This window comes from Pseudophryne corroboree, chromosome 9 (genome assembly GCF_028390025.1).
Source record: "Pseudophryne corroboree isolate aPseCor3 chromosome 9, aPseCor3.hap2, whole genome shotgun sequence".
NCBI lineage: Eukaryota > Metazoa > Chordata > Amphibia > Anura > Myobatrachidae > Pseudophryne > Pseudophryne corroboree.
In genome coordinates this window covers 199,022,562-199,044,049 of record NC_086452.1, presented here as the reverse complement: position 1 = coordinate 199,044,049, position 21,488 = coordinate 199,022,562, and the positions used below count along the sequence as shown (strand labels likewise).

At 44.1% G+C, this 21,488-nt stretch overlaps 1 protein-coding gene and 1 pseudogene across 4 annotated transcripts in view; one reads left to right on the top strand and one right to left on the bottom strand.

Moving 5' to 3' along the window:
• EXTL2 (exostosin like glycosyltransferase 2) overlaps positions 1-18,508 on the top strand; it is a 68,058-nt gene extending 49,550 nt beyond the window's left edge. For 2 of the 4 annotated variants that reach the window (XM_063940086.1, XM_063940087.1), the window contains exons 2-5: positions 8,796-8,848; positions 9,491-9,900; positions 13,282-13,352; positions 17,957-18,508. In XM_063940086.1, the coding sequence (XP_063796156.1) occupies positions 8,844-8,848; positions 9,491-9,900; positions 13,282-13,352; positions 17,957-18,448 (978 nt within the window). In that variant the 5' untranslated portion in view covers positions 8,796-8,843 and the 3' untranslated portion in view covers positions 18,449-18,508. Of the gene's footprint in view, positions 1-8,795; positions 8,849-9,487; positions 9,901-13,281; positions 13,353-17,956 lie in introns of all 4 variants that reach the window. The other 2 variants (XM_063940084.1, XM_063940085.1) reach the window with 1 other exon arrangement.
• Positions 18,509-20,116: 1,608 nt separating this feature from the next.
• Positions 20,117-20,751, bottom strand: LOC134958777 (cyclin-dependent kinase 5 activator 1-like; annotated as a pseudogene).
• Positions 20,752-21,488: the final 737 nt, after the last annotated feature.

Below are 21,488 nucleotides of genomic sequence, written 5' to 3'. Positions count from 1 at the left end.
AGGGCAGGAGACCCTAACAATGACACGCCGAAATGCGGTAATCGTTAATCGATGATTTCTGCGCTTGCGCACATGCCGCTGTGCGCATACACTAGGACTTAGAGTTCGATCGCAGTGTAAATGCCGGTGAGGGGGTGGTGACGGGACGGCGTTGCAGCGTTTTTTGGGAGTCAACACAGCATTAGGGGGCCGCGGTCCGAACAACTGAGGCGTGTCCGAACCGACTGCATGCTGAATTTGGCCTTTAGGGTTCAAGAGCTGAGAAGAGATGGATTAAAAAATGGTATGAAGTATAGAGCTTGCAGAAATGAGTCAAGGGAAGTCTGTGGAGATGGGTGTGGTAGATGGCAGTAGATATGGGGATGTTATTGGAAGTACGAGATCTACACAAATTGCATTCTATTTTGCGAAATAGTTTTTGAAGAAGTCTTGTTGCTGTAGTGTGACATAGGTGTTACTGTAGTTGACGCAGAGTGTGGGTAGCTGGAGCCATATCATGAATGGCTATTGCTAGGGCTTGGTTAAGATGTGGTGCAGCAATATCAGGAGAGAGAAATGTAGAAATTGAGGAGACTGATTTCAGACTTGTACGGCAACATCAACTTCACCACTGTCCTTTCTGAAACATCAGCAAGGTGACCGTTCTAAATCGCTATAGCTTCTGTCCGGTATGCTCTGTCAGCCTTCTCTCTGTGGTTTCTGATCACCGTAACAGATGTAACTAAATGTACGCCTAGCATTTTATACATGACAAAGCATATCAAGATGTGAGATACCTTATTACATCAGGAAGCATGTTTCTTACAATCCCCTCTATAGCGCTAATTCGCTTTTTTTAATTTTATTCTGGCAGATACCTGTAGCTTTATGAATAGCATCTAAATGCTAAGATCTCCTCACTAGGAGCCTATTCATTCTGTTCATTAAGCTGCAAGGGCCAGCTAACACTAGTTATTGCATGTTTTAAATAACTCTTGATAGAATGAGATAAGATTTAAGTATTAATTATCTAGGCCAGTGGTTCTCAAACTCGTTCCTCAGGACAGACCCCAAACAGCTCATGTTTTCCAGGTCACCTAGCAGGTTCACAAGTGTATTCATTACTCATTGACCCATTTTAAATAATCCACAGGTGAAGCTAATTATTTCACTAGTGATTCTATGAGGAGACCTGGAAAACATGCACTGTGTGGGGATCTAGTTATGTGACCGCCGGTCACTATACTGATGCCGGGATCCCGACCGATTGCCAGCCCCACAATCGGCATGCCAACTAACAGGGACTATTCCCACTCGCGGGTGTCCATGACACCTATAGAGTGGGAATAGAACCTGTGGTGAGCGCAGTGAGGGGCTTTGTTGCGCTTGCCCACCCGCAGGCAATCTAAAGCTCCAGATCCCGGGGTCTGTGTGGTGACCGGTGGGATCCCAAACTCCGGTCACCTGAACCCAACCCACTGTGTGGGGTCCTGAGGGCCGAGTTTGAGAACCTGTGATCTAGGCAACTGCTGTATAACAATACATTTTTCTCATTCGTCCTAGAGGATGCTGGGGACTCCAAAAGGACCATGGGTTATAAACGGGATCCGCAGGAGACATGGGCACTTTAAAACTTTAAATGGGTGTGAACTGGCTCCTCCCTCCTCCAGACCTCAGTTAGATTCTGTGTCCAGAGAGACTGGACACACACTAGGGGAGCTCTAGAAAAGACTTTTGTTAGGTTTATTATTTTCAGGGAGCACTGCTGGCAACAGGCTCCCTGCATCGTGGGACTGAGGGGAGAGAAGTGATTTTAAAGGCTCTGCTTCTTAGGCTACTGGACACCATTAGCTCCAGAGGGTCCGATCACTCGGTGTGCCTAGCTGCTCGTTCCCGGATCCGCCCTCCTCACAGAGCCTGAAGAGAGAAGCCGGGTGAGTAGAAGACTTCGGAGGCGGCAGAAGACTTCGGATCTTCGGAGGTACCGCGCAGCGGTCGCGCTGCGCGCCATTGCTCCCACACACCAACGACACTATATGGGCGCGGGGGGGGGGGCACCCTGGGCAGGGCACCCTGGGCAGCAATTAAGCCTCATTTTTGGGCACTGGCATAGGCAATGTATACAGACCCACGCCAGTATAAATAAACGTGGGACAGAAGCGCTCCATGTAGGGGGCGGGCTTCGTCCTCCAGTTCTAATCGGCGCCATTTTCTCTCCACAGCAAGCAGAGATGCTGGTCCTGGCACCTCACTTCTGTATCAAGTAACAGGGTGCAAAAGCAGGGGGGGCACAGCATATTTGGTGTTGTATTGATTTACATATGAAAGCGCTGCTAGGTCCGGGGTTTTAAATTCTTTCAGACCGGGTGCGGCGCTGGGTGTGAACTGGCAAACTCCCTTTCTGTCTGTCTGTGGGTCTGTCCCCTATAGCTCAGTGTGATTGTGGGTGTCGGTACACGTGTGTCGACATGTCTGAGGCTGGATGCTCTTCCCAGGAGGAGGTTGGTGCGGGGGCAGAACAGACTGTGGGAGTGACTCAGTCGGCACCACCGACTGCTGATTGGGTGGATATGTGGAATGTTTTAAATGCACGTGTGGCTTTGTTGCATAAGAGATTAGACAAATCTGAGCCTCAGAACCAAGCATGGAGACAATCCATGGGAGATGTTTTGTCACAAACTCAGACTTCAGGGTCACAGAAGCGTACGTTTACCCAGATAGCAGATACGGATACCGACACGGATTCGGACTCCAGTGTCGACTATACTGATGCCAAGTTGAATCCCAAACTGGTTAAGAGCATTCAGTACATGATTGTGGCTATAAAGGATGTGTTACATATCACTGAGGACCCTGCTGTCTCTGAGACGAGGGTCTGTATGTTTAAAGGAAAGAAACCTGAGGTAACGTTTCCTCCCTCTCATGAACTTAATGCTCTTTTTGAAAAGGCTTGGGAAACTCCTGACAAAAAGTGTCTGATTCCCAGGAGAATTTCTATGGCATACCCGTTTCCTTCTGAGGATAGATTAGGGTGGGAGTCATCTCCCATGGTGGACAAAGCTCTGGCGCGATTGTCCAAGAAGGTGGCGCTACCGTCCCCTGACACGGCAGCCCTTAAAGATCCTGCAGATCGTAAACAGGAAACTACTTTGAAATCTATTTATGTCACTACGGGTACGCTGCTTAGGCCGCCCGCAGCTTCGGCATGGGTGAGTAGCGCGATTGAAAAATGGGCAGATAACTTGTCATCTGACTTAGACACCCTGGATAGGGATAGCGTGCTTTTGACGCTGGGTCATATCAAGGACGCTGCAGTCTATCTAAGGGAGGCTGTGAGAGATATTGGCCTCTTGGGATCAAGGGCCAATGCCATGGCAATCTCGGCTAGGAGGGCGTTGTGGACTCATCAATGGAATGGTGATGCTGATTCTAAAAAGGCTATGGAGGCTCTGCCCTATAAAGGTGGAGTTTTGTTTGGAGAAGGTCTCATGGACCTGGTTTCTACAGCTACCGCGGGTAAGTCTTCATTTTTGCCTTTTGTCCCTACACAGCAGAATAAAACACCTCACTATCAGATGCAGTCCTTTCGATCTAATAAATTCAAGAAAGGACGAGGGTCCTCCTTCCTTGCTGCTAGAGGTAAGGGAAGGGGAAAAAGGTCGCCGGCTGTGGCTAGCTCCCAGGAGCAGAAGTCCTCCCCGACTTCTGCTAAATCCACCTCATGACGCTGGGGCTCCCATGCGGGAGTCCGCACCGGTGGGGGCGTGTCTTCAGCTCTTCAGTCAGGTCTGGGTTCACTCGGGACAAGATCCTTGGGTGCTGGAAATTGTGACCCAAGGATACAAACTGGAGTTTCAAGACGTGCCCCCACACCGATTTTTCAAATCGGCCTTGCCAGCTTCTCTTCCGGAAAGGGAGGTAGTGTGTGCTGCAATACACAAGCTGTGTCAGCAGCAAGTAATTGTCGCGGTACCCCCGTCACAACGGGGGGAAGGGTTTTATTCAAGCCTGTTCGTGGTCCCGAAGCCGGATGGTTCGGTCAGACCGATTCTGAACTTAAAATCCCTCAATCTGTTTTTAAAAAGATTCAAATTCAAGATGGAATCTCTCCGAGCAGTGATCTCCGGTCTGGAAGGGGGGGATTTTATGGTGTCAGTCGACATAAAGGATGATTACCTGCATGTCCCCATATATCCTCCTCATCAGGCGTACCTGAGGTTCGCTGTTCAGGATTGTCATTACCAGTTTCAGACGTTGCCGTTTGGTCTTTCCACGGCCCCGAGGATTTTCACCAAAGTAATGGCAGAAATGATGGTGCTCCTGCGCAAGCAAGGGGGTCACAATTATCCTGTACTTGGACGATCTCCTGATAAAGGCGAGATCAAAGGATGAAAAACGTTGCGCTCTCCCTGACAGTTCTGCAACAACATGGCTGGCTCCTAAATTTGCCAAAGTCACAGTTGATTCCGACAAGACGGCTGTCGTTCTTGGGCATGATTCTGGACACGGAACTACAGAGAATTTTTCTCCCATTCGAAAAAGCTCTGGAAATCCAGAACATGGTCAAGGGAATTCTGAAACCGGAAAGAGTGTCGATTCATCAATGCATTCGAGTGCTGGGGAAGATGGTGGTGGCTTACGAGGCCATCCCGTTTGGCAGGTTTCATGCCAGAGTTTTTCAGTGGGACCTGTTGGACAAGTGGTCTGGGTCCCATTTACACATGCACAGGAAGATATGCCTATCTCCCAGGGCCAGGATTTCTCTCCTGTGGTGGCTCCAAAGTTCTCACCTCCTAGAGAGCCCAGGTTCGGGATCCAAGATTGGATCCTGGTGACCACGGATGCGAGTCTCCGAGGTTGGGGAGCGGTCACACAGGGGGAAAATTTCCAGGGAAAATGGTCGAACCAAGAAGCTTGTCTACACATAAACATTCTGGAATTAAGGGCCATTTACAACGGCCTGGTTCAAGCGGAACATCTGCTTCGCGGCCTACCCGTCCTGATTCAGTCAGACAACATAACAGCGGTGGCGCACATAAACCGCCAAGGCGGAACAAGGAGCAGAGCGGCGATGGCGGACACCACAAGGATTCTTCGCTGGGCGGAAAAACATGCAAGCGCTCTGTCAGCGGTCTTCATTTCAAGCGTGGACAGCTGGGAAGCAGACTTCCTCAGCAGACATGATCTCCATCCAGGAGAGTGGGGTCTTCATCAAGAGGTCTTTGCAGAAGTGACGAGTCGTTGGGGACTTCCTCAAATAGACATGATGGCGTCTCGCCTCAACAAGAAGCTTCAGACGTATTGTTCCAGGTCAGGGGACCCTCAAGCGATAGCAGTGGACGCACTGGTGACACCGTGGGTGTTTCAGTCAGTCTATGTGTTCCCTCCACTTCCACTCATCCCAAAGGTGATAAGGATCATAAGAAGAACAGGGGTTCAGGCGATACTCGTTGTTCCAGATTGGCCACGGAGGGCCTGGTATCCGGATCTTCAGGAATTACTCATAGGAGATCCCTGACCTCTTCCTCTAAGAGAGGATCTGTTACAGCAGGGGCCGTGCGTGTTCCAGGACTTACCGCGGTTGCGTTTGACGGCATGGCGGTTGAACGCCAAATCTTAGCTCGTAAGGGTATTCCCGGAGAGAGCATCCACACTCTACTGAAAGCTAGAAAGGAGGTAACGGCGAAGCATTACCACCGTATTTGGAGAAAATATGTGTCTTGGTGCGAATCCAAGAAGGCCCCTACGGAAGAATTTCAGCTGGGTCGGTTTCTCCATTTTTTGCAAGCTGGTGTGGAGGCGGGCCTAAAGTTAGGATCTATTAAAGTGCAGATTTCGGCCTTATCAATTTTCTTTCAAAGGGAATTGGCCTCGCTTCCAGAAGTACAGACTTTCGTGAAGGGCGTGCTGCACATCGAACCTCCATTTGTGCCCCCAGTGGCACCATGGGACCTTAACGTGGTGTTACAGTTCCTTATGTCACATTGGTTTGAACCTTTACAAAAGGTTGAGCTGAAATTCCTCACTTGGAAAGTGGTCATGCTATTGGCCTTGGCATCCGCGAGGCGGGTGTCGGAATTGGTGGCTTTGTCTCACAAAAGCCCCTATTTGGTTTTCCATGTGGATAGAGCGGAGTTGAGGACGCGTCAACAATTCCTCCCTGAAGTGGTTTCTTCATTTCACATGAACCAACCTATTGTAGTTCCTGTGGCTTCTGAAGCCTTGGGTGATTCAAAGTCTCTCGATGTGGTCAGAGCTTTGAAAATTTATGTAGCCAGAACGGCTCGTATCAGGAAAACTGAGGCGCTGTTTGTCCTGTATGCTTCCAACAAGATTGGGGCTCCTGCTTCTAAGCAGACTATTGCACGCTGGATTTGTAATACCATTCAGCATGCTCATTCTACGACTGGTTTGCCGTTATTGAAATCGGTAAAGGCTCATTCCACTAGGTAGGTGGGCTCGTCTTGGGTGGCTGCCAGGGGTGTCTTGGCGTTACAACTTTGCCGAGCAGCTACTTGGTCGGGTTCAAACACTTTTGCAAAATTCTACAAGTTTGATACCCTGGCTGATGAGGACCTCATGTTTGCTCAATCGGTGCTGCAGAGTCATCCGCACTCTCCCGCCTGGGCTGGAGCTTTGGTATAGACCCCATAGTCCTTTTGGAATCCCCAGCATCCTCTAGGATGAATGAGAAAATAGGATTTTAATACCTACCGGTAAATCCTTTTCGCTTAGTCCGTAGAGGATGCTGGGCGCCCGTCCCAGTGCGGACTCTATCTGCAGTACTTGTTATTAGTTATTGCTTTGGTTACACAAAGGTTGTGTTTTGGTTCCATCAGCCTGTTGCTGATTGTTTTGGTTCATGCTGTTAACTGATTAGTTGAATGCCATGTTGTACGGTGTGTTGTGGTGTGGACTGGTATGTGTCTCACCCTTGGTTAACAAAAATCCTTTCCTCGAAATGTCCGTCTCCCTGGGCACAGTTCCTATAACTGAGGTCTGGAGGAGGGGCATAGAGGGAGGAGCCAGTTCACACCCATTTAAAGTCTTAAAGTGCCCATGTCTCCTGCGTATCCCGCCTGTACCCCATGGTCCTTTTGGAGTCCCCAGCATCCTCTACGGACTTACCGGTAGGTATTTTTGTTGTTGTTGTTGGATTAACCTACAAAAGTGCCAACTAAAATGTAATATTAGTAGGTGTAGAATGTATATTATGTTAAGGTGAAATCAAGAGTATTGCTTGCCTTTGTAACAACAGGTCCTTATGGTCGGTATACGAGGGTGTGCTCTAGCTTGCACTATATTGTCATTATTTTGCTTATTTAGCAGTGCCATATTTTTAATGAGCCCCCCTGTCTTGATGCTTATGTAATTGACAAATATTTGATAATAATTATAATGTCTAAAATAAAACACATGGGATACTGTGGTTTTGATTTTCACTTTGCACATGGTTTATATTGCTTTGGTCTGTCAATCATGCATTACATTGTAGTAACCGACTTTTACCACAGCTGTGTTTATCTGGCAACACACACTCACGGGCCACCTGGTTTTAGGGCACTTCCTGTTGATCGAAATACATGTATTTAAAAAAACACTTTGACGTTGTCTGCATAGGAATAGGCTCAATCTGAAGAAATTAATCTCATAATAGAGATTACTTGTTTTGTAATTTTTTTTAATTTGATTTATTGTACAAGTGATTTGGAATCTCAAAGGTGATCTTTTTTTTTTTTTGCCATGCATTATTGGGTGATTGGTGATAATTAAGTTGCAATAGTGAAGAGGGACAAGTGCCTGATAGTGTATATTAAAAGAAGCATAAAGTAAATATAAAAGTAGGTGCATACCAAAACAATAATTGTAATAGCTTATCTATTTTGTTGATATTTCCCTTTAGGATAATGGGTCCCGAATATAAGCTTCTCTACCTTTTCTTTAGTTAGATTTATGTTCGAATGTTGTCTCCCAATTAAGTAATATCCCATATACAAAGGAAATGAATAACAGTGTGATACAATTAAATTTACTGGACTAGGGAAGGTTGTGAGGTATTAAATAAAAAAGTGCTCATGCTTAGTTATAAGTATTGCATACTTGAGTAAACAGGCTGTAACATGTTTCAACACACTCATATATAAAATGTATTCAGAAGAAACAATGCACTTATAAGAAGCTACTGAAGTCATAGTTTGCCGTTACGGCCCTAATGGGCTCTACACACACTTGGGCTCTACACACACTTGCCGATGTGTGCGGCCGCTATGAACAACCTCATTCAGTAATGAACAAGAAATTGTTCATATCTTTGTAGGCACCCGCAGTTGATTATCGTTGGTGTCGGCTCGTTTATGCCTGCAAGCCAATATGGACAATATCGTCCACATTAGCATGCTGGGCTATGGGGCCGGGTGACGTCAGGGAGTTAAGAAACTTCGCTCCCCCCCCCCCCCCCCCCCACACACCCCCACGCGCCAGGTCGTTCGTCCGCTGTATTGGTCCTCTGGTGCCTTGGCGGCACATTGTTAAATGTGTAGCGGCCATTACTCATGTCAAGATTAGGAATAGAACCATAGCTCCTTTTGAGGCTGTATGCATCCCCGCAGATGAACTGAGTCACAATCATATTTGGTTCCTTTGCTTAGAATGTATGGACTCGGAGGTGTGGTTGGCAAAGTCATACTTATCTCAAATCTCTTCTCTTCTTATAAAACCCTAAACCCTTCACTTCTGTGGACAATGTATAAATATATTTTTTTAAATGAAGGGAGCCCTAAACATAGATTGTAAGAGCTATACATCTTCTATTCTAGGAATATCTCATTGTGATCTTCTGCTGGAAGAGGAACTGTTTCAAGGATATGAGGTATGATTATAAGTTATACACAGCTGCCTGCATTAGCATCTCTGCATCAATTAGGGCCAAGGAAGGTTATCATCAATGGGGAATTTCATTCTCGCCGATGTGCCGTGGAGCACAGTGCTTAGGGGCGGACCTTGTTTAGGGGCGGCACTTGGATGCTTGAGTTGGTACGCTCAGCCCAAAATGTACCAGTAACTGTAAAATATTTCCACTGTACTGTACCATATGCCATCCTGAATGGAATGTAAATGGGTAGGATATGCACATACTGCCCCTGTAATTTGTCCTACTTAGTAATTTAAAATAAAATGTCATAGTGGCTTTTAATTTTGTTAAATGAAAGCTTATAACCAAAGCACTCCATGAAGATGTATCTCTCATTTTTCCCTGCATCCCATAGATGTGCATAGGAAAATGAGCCAAGATTCCTGCAATAAACGATAATGTGACTTTGCGTGATGTTCAGTGCACATACTGTAACCAAGGACTGACTCTCCCCCTAAGAACAACAGTAGCTCTAAAACTACAGTATGCCTTAAGACATTTCCTGCATTATTTAATTGTATATATTTTCAAACAAAACAATGATCACCTGACTAGAGCTGTTGTTTTCTTATTCTAATCATAGTGTCTTATTTTAAGCAGATTTTTGGGGAAGGTATTTCGGATGAAGATGCTCCGTGCATCATGCGCTTTTCTTGTCCTTCTCCTCTTCCTCCTTGGTGCCATGGCTGCTCTGCTCCCGACTGCTCATGAAGGCCCTATATTGGGTGTCCGACGGGGAATGTCTCTTCCTATTTCCTCTGCCCTAAGCTCTTTCACTCTCATAATGCAAACGTATAACAGGACTGACTTGTTGCTCAAAATGTTGAACCATTACCAGGCCATGACACAGCTTCACTGCGTGATTGTAGTGTGGAATAATGTAGGACAGGACACTCCACAGGAGCTATGGGAGAGTCTGGGGCCCCATCCTGTGCCCGTCTACTTCAAGAAACAGGGTAGTAATCTAATGAGGAACAGACTGCAGAACTTTCCAGAGATAGAAACCCAGGGTGAGTATGATGTGTAATATTGTGTGTTCCTCAGTCATACCTCTCAGGAAGCTTTGTAATTACTACTGGAGAAAACCACAGACATTTATAGAAATGAAAATGTTATTTGACAACAAATGTCAGTATGATACAAAGTCAAACCGCATTCAACTTTTATAATACTCCAATATTGATTAACATGACACATACAGTGCATCCGGAAAGTATTCACAGCGCTTCACTTTTCCCACATTTTGTTATGTTACAGCCTTATTCCAAAATGGAATACATTCATTTTTCCCCTCAAAATTCTACACATTATTATTAAAAATAAAAAAACTAAGAAATCACATGTACATAAGTATTCACAGCCTTTGCCATGGAGCTCAAAATTGATCTCAGGTGCATCCTGTTTCCACTGATCATCCTTGACATGTTCCTACAACTTAATTGGAGTCCACCTGTGGTAAATTCAGTTGACTGGACATGATTTGGAAAGGCACACACCTGTCTATATAAGGTCCCACACTTGACAGTGCATGTCTGAGCACAAACCAAGCATGAAGTGAAAGGAATTGTCTGTAGACATCAGAGACAGGATTGTCTCGAGGCACAAATCTGTGGGTACAGAAAAATATCTTCTGCTTTGAAGATCCCAATGAGCACAGTGGCCTCCATCATCTGTAAATGGAAGAAGTTCAGAACCACCAGGACTCTTCCTAGAGCTGGCCGGCTGTCTAAACTGAGCGATCGAGGGAGAAGGGCCCTAGTCAGGGAGGTGACCAAGAGCCCAATGGTAACTCTGTTAGAGCTACAGCATTACTCTGTGGAGAGAGGAGAACCTTCCAGAAGGACAACCATCTCTGCAGCAATCCACCAATCAGGCCTATATGGTAGAGTGGCCAGACGGAAGCCAATCCTTAGTAAAAAGCACATGGCAGCGTGCCTGGAGTTTGCCAAAATGCACCTGAAGGACTCGCAGACCATGAGAAACAAAATTCTCTGGTCTGATGAGACAAATATTGGTGTGAATGCCAGGCGTCATGTTTGGAGGAAACCAGGCACCGCTCATCACCAGGCGGGATGTTTTTCAGCGGTAGGAACTGGGAGACTAGTCAGGATAAAGGGAAAGATGAATGCAGCAATGTACAGAGACATCCTGGATGAAAACCTGCTCCAGAGCACTCTTGACCTTAGACTGGGGCGACGGTTCATCTTTCAGCAGGACAACGACCCTAAGCACACAGCCAAGATTTTAAAAGAGTGGCTTCAGGACAAATCTGTGAATGTCCTTGAGTGGCCCAGCCAGGTCCCAGACTTGAATCCGATTGAACATCTCTGGAGAGTTCTGAAAATGGCTGTGCACCAATGCTTCCCATTCAACCTGATGGATCTTGAGAGGTGCTGCAAAGAGGAATGGGCGAAAGTGCCCAAAGATAGATGTGCCAAGCTTGTGGCATCATATTCAAAAAGACTTGAGGCTGTAATTGCTGCCAAAGGTGCATCAACAAAATATTGAGCAAAGGCTGTGAATATGTACATGTTATTTCTTTTTTTATTTTTAATAAATTTGCAAAAACTCTCAAACACTCTTTTCACATTGTCATTATGGGGTATTGTGTGTAGAATTTTGAGGGAACAAATGAATTTATTCCATTTTGGAATAAGGCTGTAACATAACAAAATGTGGAAAAAGTGAAGCGCTGTGAATACTTTCCGGATGCACTGTAAATTGCACAGTGTAGATATACAATACCTGCCCTACACAGTGCCTAGTAAATTGCCATGGCAATACTGCTGTAATGGTTGTACATTTTTTATTCTTCATTATTTACACTAAAAGACAGATATCTTCTCTGCACACAACTGTATTAGTGGTTGTTCCTCTGGAGGGGAAACCCCATTTTACTTTTGGGGTCCTGACTTTCTGAGGAATTCCAGTCCTGGGCTGACCAGTTTGGGACTGGTTAACATTATTGCAGGGGGACCCAAATGCTCCATGCCTCCCTGCTATAGCATTACCACCCCCCATTTCAGCCCAGGCCAAGAGGTCCAGGGCTGGCTATGGATTTGGGGGCTGATGCCAGATATATTTTTTTTAAACATTTCTTTATTGATCAGGGCATATACATGGCATATCACATGGTAATACAAAAATCAAAAGTATAATAAGTACATAAATACTTTGAGGGAAGCAACAATTCAAAAAGGAACCACATAAACCATTTGGAAATAATAATATGCAGATACTACAGTATAAGTCAATATAAAGTATGCAGCTCACCCACCTAGGCATGGTCGGCGGTCGGTATCCGTTCACATGGTCGACAGTCATTAGGTCGACCACTATTGGTCGACATTGACATGGTCGACATGGACACATGGTCGACACGTGAAAAGGTCGACATGAGTTTTTTAACTTTTTTTTCTTTTGGGGAACTTTTCCATACTTTACGATCCACGTGGACTACGATTAGAACGGTAATCTGTGGCGAGCGAAGTGGTAGCGGAGCGAAGGCACCATGCCCGAAGCATGGCGAGCTAAGCGAGCCATGCGAGGGGACGCGGTGCACTAATTGGGGTTTCCAGTCACTTTACGCAAAAAACGACACCCAAAAAAGTAAAAAAACTCATGTCGACCTTTTCATGTGTCAACCTTTTATGTGTCGACCATTTTCATGTGTCGACCATGTGTCCATGTCAATGTCGACCAATAGTGGTCGACCTAATGACTGTCAACCATAACCAGGTCGACCATTCATACCGGAACCTCGGCGGTCTCCCCCCTCCAACTCGGATCCATTCACCAAATACAGACATATATATATATATATATATATATATATATATATATATATATATACTGTGTAAGTGTATATGTGTATATATATATATATATATATATATATATATATATATATATATATATACTGTGTAAGTGTGTATATGTGTGTGTGTATATATATATATATATATATATATATATATAATGTGTGTATATATTTTGTAAATGTCATTATTTTGCTGCTTCTAGCCTGGTGGCTCTCACAGGTGTCTGAGCCGCCAGTTTTAGCAGTGTCTGAGCCACTGGCTGGCTTTTAGCAGCAGCTGTGTTATTTTGTTATGACTGTTAACATTTTGACCCTGATAACATTTTGTGTCGACCTTGTGATTTGTCTATATTTTAGATGTCAACATTTTAACAGTGTGCACATTTTAACTGTCAAAATTTCAACCTGTCTATATATTAATTGTCTGCATCTAAATTATGTCCCTGTCGACATTTTGATTGTTTACATATTGGTTTTTGACATTATAGAGTATGTATTTAGAATTTTTCTAACGAATCCCAACTGAATGCTCCTTGATTTAAAGGCGTGACATAAATCTGGTTCGTTACAGCTGTTCTAATGATGGATGATGATACTCTTGTTAGCGCATACGACATCTCCTTTGCCTTCTCCGTCTGGCAGGTAATTCAAATACTGCTTCAGCCATAATTCCTTAGCATGCATCATTAATGCTTTATAAGAAATATTTTGCAAGTGTGCCAGCAATTCCGCGTGTAACTTCCCTGGAGTCTAGTAATCTCTTCATGTTCTTCAGGAGAAAATAAAGGGGATGATGAAAAATGATTTAAACAATATGCATTGAGCATACTGTCATTGATACTGAGCATTCTACCATTGATACTGAGCATACTTGATACTGAGCATTCTACCATTGATACTGAGAATACTGCCATTGATACTGAGCATACTACCATTGATTCTGAGCATACTGCCATTGATACTGACCATGTTGCCTGTAACGTTGATCAGTCTGTACAATGCTTAAGTCTCTGCCACAAGAAAATTAGCACAATTCTGTATTAATGATCTAACTGAAATGGGTCGGATTATAATGGAGCATGTTGGAAAATGCTGTTGAAAGATATCCAATTTCCATTTGTGTATAATTCCATTTGTGTATATGCTTATTGCCCAATCTACTGTGTAAATCAGATGTGATCCAGTCGATTTTATTATTTGAATGATAACGCATCATATCCATCTAAAGTCATAGATGGGGGTAATCGCTTAACAAAATCAAAGAAGATTTTATCTAGTTAGTGTAATCTCCTCTAATTGCCCAACAGTGGCGTAACTCCCAGAGACAATTGAGGCATATGTCACCGGGCTCCAGCTGTCAGAGGGGCACCAAGAAAGAGAGAACGAGGGGGCACCGAACTACAAAAGATCTCTCTCCACTCATTTTCATAGTGATTTGGGGCAGTCACTACTGACTGCTGTCCAAGATCAGAATCCCCCCATCAGCTGAAGAGTCTGGAATGTGTCTGATAGCAGATCCAAATGTGTACAATAAGCTACAGCACTGCCGCTGTGTTTTATATGAGGAAAGAAAGGAGAGCAGAAGTTGGTTTAAAGAAAATGCACTAATTATGATAAGAAAACTTTATTGGGGGTAGGTATCAAATCTCGGAGAGATAAAATTGTGAGAGATAAAGGCTGGGATTTATTGGGAGCCGATAACGGCAAAATGCCCGTTGTTTGCGACTACTGCCACAAACATCAGGCATTTTGCAAAGTTGGCTAATGTAATAGCGAATGTAAAGTGTTTTTTTCGGACGCTTTTGGCTCTAGAGAGCCAGATAAAAAGTCTGATCCAGATGTTTTGCCCATGTTATGTATACAACTCAGCCGATGTAATGAAGTCCGATATTGCAAGTTGGACACAAAACAGCTCTAAAACTCTCAAAGAATTCAGTAGTGGGTTTTTTTTGGGCCGAGTTTATTATGAAAATGTTAGAAACCAATTATAATGTACAGTTTTCAAGCACATTTGCAATAAAAAAAAACACTTTTCAATACATTTTGACACTTTAAAAAAAACAACATTGATCTGTAAAAATTCTCCATGTACTGTACATGTCATTTTACATTATTTCCCCCTGGGAAATGTGTATTAGAGTCATATAAATGTACTAAGTTGCACAAGCAGTTCCAGCTGAATCCAATGATATGTGACAGACCTATATACTGTGTATAATACTCCAAACTTTTATAGACGCAAATGAATGTGCTAAGTCATACAAGCAGGTTATGCTGATTTAAGTCATATGCGGCATGGCTATGGGCCTAGGGGGTCATTCCGAGTTGATTGCTAGCTGCCGTTGTTCGCTGCGTAGCGATCAGTGAAAAAAAAAGGCTAATCTTCGCATGCATATGCTCCGCAGTGCGCACGCGCGTCAAACGGGTACAAAGTCCATTGTGGTTTTGCACTGGTTCTAGCGACGATTCCTATCGCACAGCCGGCTGCAAGGAGATTAACAGAAAGAGGGCGTTTCTGGGTGGCAACTGACCATTTTCAGGGAGTGCTTAGAAAAACGCAGACGTGGCTGGGCGTCCGCTGGGCGGGTGTGTGACGTCAAAAGCCATCCCTCCGTTGTTAGAATCAACGCACACAAAGAGTAACTACAGGGCTACTCTTGTTTTGAACAAAACTATTTTGTAGGCGCTCTACTGCACAAACGTTCGCACTTCTGCAAAGCTAAAATACACTCCCCAGTGGGCGGCGACAATGCGTTTGCACGGCTGCTAAAAACTGCTAGCAAACGAACAACTCGGAATGACCCTCCTAATTCAGACCTGACCACAGCAGCAAAATTTTTCTCTAATGGCCAAAACCATGTGCAGTGCAGGAGTGGGGTATGTTCAAACTGAAATCTAAATTGCAGTGTAGAAATAAAGCCAGTATTTACCCTGTACAGAAACAAAATAACCCACCCAAATCTAAGGGTGTGTACACACGGTGAGATCTTTTCTTCCGATTCTGACTATATAGTCAGAATCGGAAGAAAAGATAGTGCAGATCGCAAGGTGACAGTCACCTTGCGATCCCGATTCGATGCCGATGCGCGGCCCCGCGCGGTCGGCATCGGCAGAAAAAATAGACTGTGCAGGCAAGTCAATCTTGACTATCTCTATAGAAGAGATAGTCAAGATTGACACTTAGCCAAAATCGCACAGTACCAGGATCGCAAGCACACTCATTATGTGCTTGCGATACTGGCTAAGTGCCGACCCGGCCCCCCGTCGCACAGTGAGAATCGGTTAAGTCCGAATCTCACCGTGTGTACACACCCTAACTCTCTCTGCACATGTTATATCTGCCCCACCAGCAGTGCACATGGGCCCTCATTCCGAGTTGCCCGCTCGCTAGCTGCTTTTAGCAGCAGTGCAAACGCTAGGCCGCCGCCCTCTGGGAGTGTATCTTAGCTTAGCAGAATACGAACGAAAGATTAGCAGAACTGCTACTAAAAAAATTAATGCAGTTTCTGAGTAGCTCCAGACCTACTCCTCGATTGCGATCACCTCAGTCCGTTTAGTTCCTGGTTTGACGTCACAAACACGCCCTGCGTTCGGCCAGCCATTCCCCCGTTTCTCCAGCCACTCCTGCATTTTTCCCTGACATGCCTGCGTTTTTTTAGCACACTTCCTGAAAACGCTCAGCTACCTCCCAGAAACGCCCCTTTCCTGTCAATCATTCACCGATCAGCAGTGCGACTGAAAAGCGCCGCACGAACACCAACAAATCTACTAAGTTTTGTGGTAAATAACTTAGCGAATGCGCGCTGCATACCATGCGCATGCGCATTTTCCACCTAATCGCTGCGTTGCGAAAAATGGCAACGAGCGAACAACTCGGAATGACCACCATGGTTTTGCCCATTAAAGAAAGATTTTGCTGCTGCGATCAGGTCTGAATTAGGCCCTATATTCAGTGTGCAATTGCGACTGAATACACATAATGCTGCATATCATTTTAAACAGCAGGATCTGCTTGTACGTCCTATCTTCAATGCTTCATTTCAGAAGCAAAACTATATGAATAGGTCACACAAGCAGCAGCTCCTGCTGTTCAAAATGATATGCAGCATGCCTATATTCTGTGTGTAATAGCAACTGTATTTGCATACAAAATGTTATGCTACAGTGTATTCCAGCCATACACCGTATCATAATTAGATACAGTCGCAATTACACACTGAGTTATAGCCATGCCACAATATAGTTTAAATCAGCATAAGATGCTTGTGCTTCCTGGGGGACTGGGGATTATTTAGGGTTTATACTGCTTTAATCATGGGACTTTTGGGGGATAATGGGTGACTTTCTCTGACACCGTGGTCCTCCTATACTAAAAAGACACATTTCGGTTGGTTGGTAAATATCAGACATTTTCTAGTCTAAATACCATGACACCTCATTCCGGTATATAGACGCACATTTGTAATGTCCGATACGGTGCAATACTTTTCCGGCCTGGCATTATCAGCTCCCATTACATCCTGGCCAAAGTACCATCCAATCAGCTCCTAACTGTCATTTTTGAAACATAGCCTGTAAAATGTAAGGCAGAAGCTGATTGGCTGGTACTTATCTCTCTCAATTTTCTCTCTCTGACCTTTGATTAAACCTCTCCTGAGTCCTCGGGGCTGTTTATTATCATTTGCAGCCTGCACCCGAAAATAAAGATTCCTGATTGCCACAATTAGCTGCAATAAGGAATCTTTATTCTCCCAAATGTATCATTTGCAAGTTGCTAAGACATCAGTACATGTGCAAGCCAGAGCTACTAGGGGGGCACCACCTTCTGTTCTGCCTCCTGGTATGAATTTATGCCCCTGTTGCCCATAGCCATTATTTTATCTATTTTGAGACATGCAACTCAATCCACTTAATGCCATACACTCAGAGGTTGTACATGTTTGCTGCACTACCAGTTTCAGCACCAGGGTGTTTGTAGTTGTCCTCATTAACCACACAGCCCCTGGTCCTAACTACTGCACATCAGCCAAGTGGGTCCTAGCCGCTAGATTGTTATCACTTAGTGCTTTGATTAGAAAGTAGTAGTAGAAATCAACATAGATTGTTTGCATGTTACATACCATAGTGGATAGCTATTTTCAAGATATATTTTTCTTAATTAAATTATTTTAAGAATTTGTAAGATACAAATTTGGTTAATGTTTCTCTCTCTCTCTCTCTCTCTCTCTCCTTTTTTTTGTTCATAGCAATTTCCAAGTCAGATTGTGGGTTTTGTACCCAGGAAGCATGTGGTATCACCCTCGGGAATACTCAGCTATGGCAGCTTTGAATTACAGGCTCCTGACACTGGGCATGGTGACCAGTACTCAATGATTCTCATTGGGGCTGCATTTTTCCACCAACATTATCTGCAGCTTTTCCAGGAACTACCTGCTCCGATCCTTGACATGATAGACAAGACACAGAATTGTGATGATCTCACAATGAACTTCTTGGTGGCAAATTATACAGGAAGGGCATCTGGTGTTCTGGTAAAACCTGTAGACATGAGGAATTTGGAGAAGGATGCAGGAAGTGGGTACACAGGGATGTGGCATCGGGCAGAGCACCTGCTGCAGAGGTCGTACTGTCTGAACAAGCTGACTGAAATGTATGGAAAGATGCCTTTGGTATATTCCAATATAATGATCTCACAGTTTGGTTTTCCAAACTATGCCAACCACAAATCTAAGGTATAGATATTAAGTAATGGATTCTGTCCAAATTTGTCCTATAAAAGACATGTTTGTAAGATTTTATATGGAACATTATGTCTCTAATTATTTTGTGTTTTTAGCGTAAATATATATTACCCAAATAAGGGTAATATATTTATGAATTATTGCCTTTTTTATTTATGCAAATTATCTTTGTACTGCTTCACGTTTTATTTTGTTTGAGAAGCACAAATTACATTTTTTTTTTTTTTTTTTGTAACTCAAATCTAGATTTAGAATGTTGGATTCTTTTTACGGTGTCACGATTTAGGTGTTCTGCAGATCCATCTCAGGACCCTAGGGCTTGACTGTAGCAAAGAAGAAACAAGGAGTATTTTTGTAATTCTCGCTCATGAAATATGTACAAATGACTAGGAGACGCTAGTGGTATTAGAGGGAAATTGCTGGACTGGATTTGTGATAGGATACAGCACTGGAGCCCAAGGATATGGTAACCTGGCACTATTTGTAGTGAACTCAACCCAGGCTAACAGGGCTGGAACCCATTACTGGGATTCAGAAGACCCACCTAATGAACTCAGGGGGTTATTCAGGTTATTAGCAAACCGAAAAAAAATTAGCAATTGGGCAAAACCTTGTTGCACTGCAGGTGGGGCAGATGTAACATGTGCAGAGAGATTTAGATTTGGGCAGGGTAAATACTGTGCTTAATTTTGACACTGCAATTTAGATTTCAGTTTGAACACAACCTACCCAAATGTAAATCTCTCTGCACGTGTTACATCTGCCCCACCTGCCAGTACAATATAATACCCACCTCACTCTGACCCATAAATGAACCTGGAACCTGGACCCGGTATGTCCTTTTTATTTATTTTTTATTACTACTGTCACCATGGTATCCGGACTCCAGGCCGACAACAAAAAGGTCGACACACCTTAGGTCGACGCCAATTGGTCGACACACCTTAGGTCGCCATGGGCAAAAGGTCGACAGGAACAAGGTCGGCATGGAAAAAGGTCGACATGAGTTTTTCACAATTTTTTTCTTTTTTGGAACCTTTTCATACTTAACGATCCTTGTGGACTACGATTGGAACGGTAATCTGTACCGAGTGAAGCGGTAGCGGAGCGAAGGTACCATGCCCAAAGCATGGCGAGCGAAGAAAACGACACAAAAAACCCCAATAAACTCATGTCGACCTTTTGTCCATGTCGACCTTTGTCCATGTCGACCTAAGGTGTGTCGACCAATTGGCGTCGACCTAAGGTGTGTCGACCTTTTTGTTGTCGACCTGGAGTCCCAAACCTGTCACCACGGGATTTTCTGAGCTGAAAACACTACAACCATTTTGAAAAATTGGGTATCGTGAGTACACTTATATGCAGTAATCCAAACTAGGCACGAGGTCCACACTTTTTTTTTTTTAACCTTGCTAAACCTAACGCCCAATTGAATCTCCCCCTTAGACTTTTGTAAATTAACAACAAAAAATTCATAATGCATTGGTCCATGGTGGATATTCCACTACCATTTCTTAAATTGGGTTTTTTTCTGGGTCCCAAGCAGAGCTGTTTCTTTAATTCATGGCAACAAAAAAAATTTCATCAGTGCTCACCACAGCTGCTGGTACTTTATTAGTCTGCCACCTCTGATGGGAGGCTATTCTACTAATCCACTTTTGAGATAGGACAGCCAGGGTCAGGTAACAGGGCCTGTCCAATACTATCCTAAACTGATTTTATGTCCTGCTGTCCACCCTCAGCTTTAAGATCCTCTAAGACTTGGGTGAAATACTGGGAGTCAGCATGGATGTGCAGCATCTTTGTGCTCATTTGGTCAATAATGGAGAGGCATCGGCTCCAAAAGGCTTCCTTCGAGCTTTCGACTAGGAAAGGCCTCAGTGGCTAGGAGGTCTCATTGCCCACGTATGCATAGGATATGTTCAGACATGTTGACAGAGATGCCATTAGTTCCTGCACGCTTACCAGCTTGTATGAAAAAAAACCTCTTGGCAGAGCATGTAGATAAACACTACATTGGCTGGAGTGATGAAGCCGACTGTCTGCCAGTATTCACTGAGAGACCTGTCTACAGCAGTCAGCTATAAAACATTATCTGTGAGTGATAGATGCTGGTACTGCTTACACCTGTGACAGAGTAACTACGCAAGAGAGCTCAGCACCTCACTGGTAGATGCCTACACCATTATGTTTTCTGGAGGTGAGCACAGTTGCTTTTCTTTAGAAGGGCCCTTGGCAAGAACATAATGTGAGCCCTTGGTGAAAGTTTCTAGAGCAATACAGGATAGCGAATCCTTCATGCTCTCACTGATGAGCTGGGTAATGTTGGTTTCACCCTTTTTGCCCTGGCTCCTTTTAGCCATGAAGTGCCAGACAAGTGAATGTCTCTTGACCGTTCTTTTATCCTCACTGTTCTGGACAACAGTGCATCACTTGATGAATCTTCATCAGGCTCACCTTGCAGAAGCACAGGAATGAGAGACAATTCCACATTCCTATTCAAGGTTCTGTCCTTTAGGATCATGTAGTGGAGACCACTCTGTTTTTTAGGGCACCTGCAAGCAAATCCAGAATCTGTGATTGGTGGGATGTGGTATAGCTCATAGACAGTTAAAAGATAGACAGTCATTAGTTAGACACTATATGGTCGACAGTCAAAAGTCAGACAGGGTCAAAAGTCAGACAGGGTCAAAAGTCAGACAGGGTCAAAAGTCAGACAGGGTCATAAGTCAGACACACAAAAAAAAAATTTTTTGTGTGTTTTTAAACATTTTTAACCCAAAATTGGTGAAATTTGTCCGCTCGCCACGCTTCGGGCTCGGTGTCTCATTCCGCTTCGCTCACCACAACTTTACTAAAAGGTAATAGTTTGTGTGACATGGATAGTAAATGAGGCAAAAGTTGTAAAAAAACAGAAAAATCAAACATTTTTTTTGTGTCTGACTTTTGACCCTGTCTGACTTTTGACTGTCTGACTTTTGACTGTCTGACTTTTGACCTTGTCTGACTTTTGACCCTGTCTGACTTTTGACTGTCG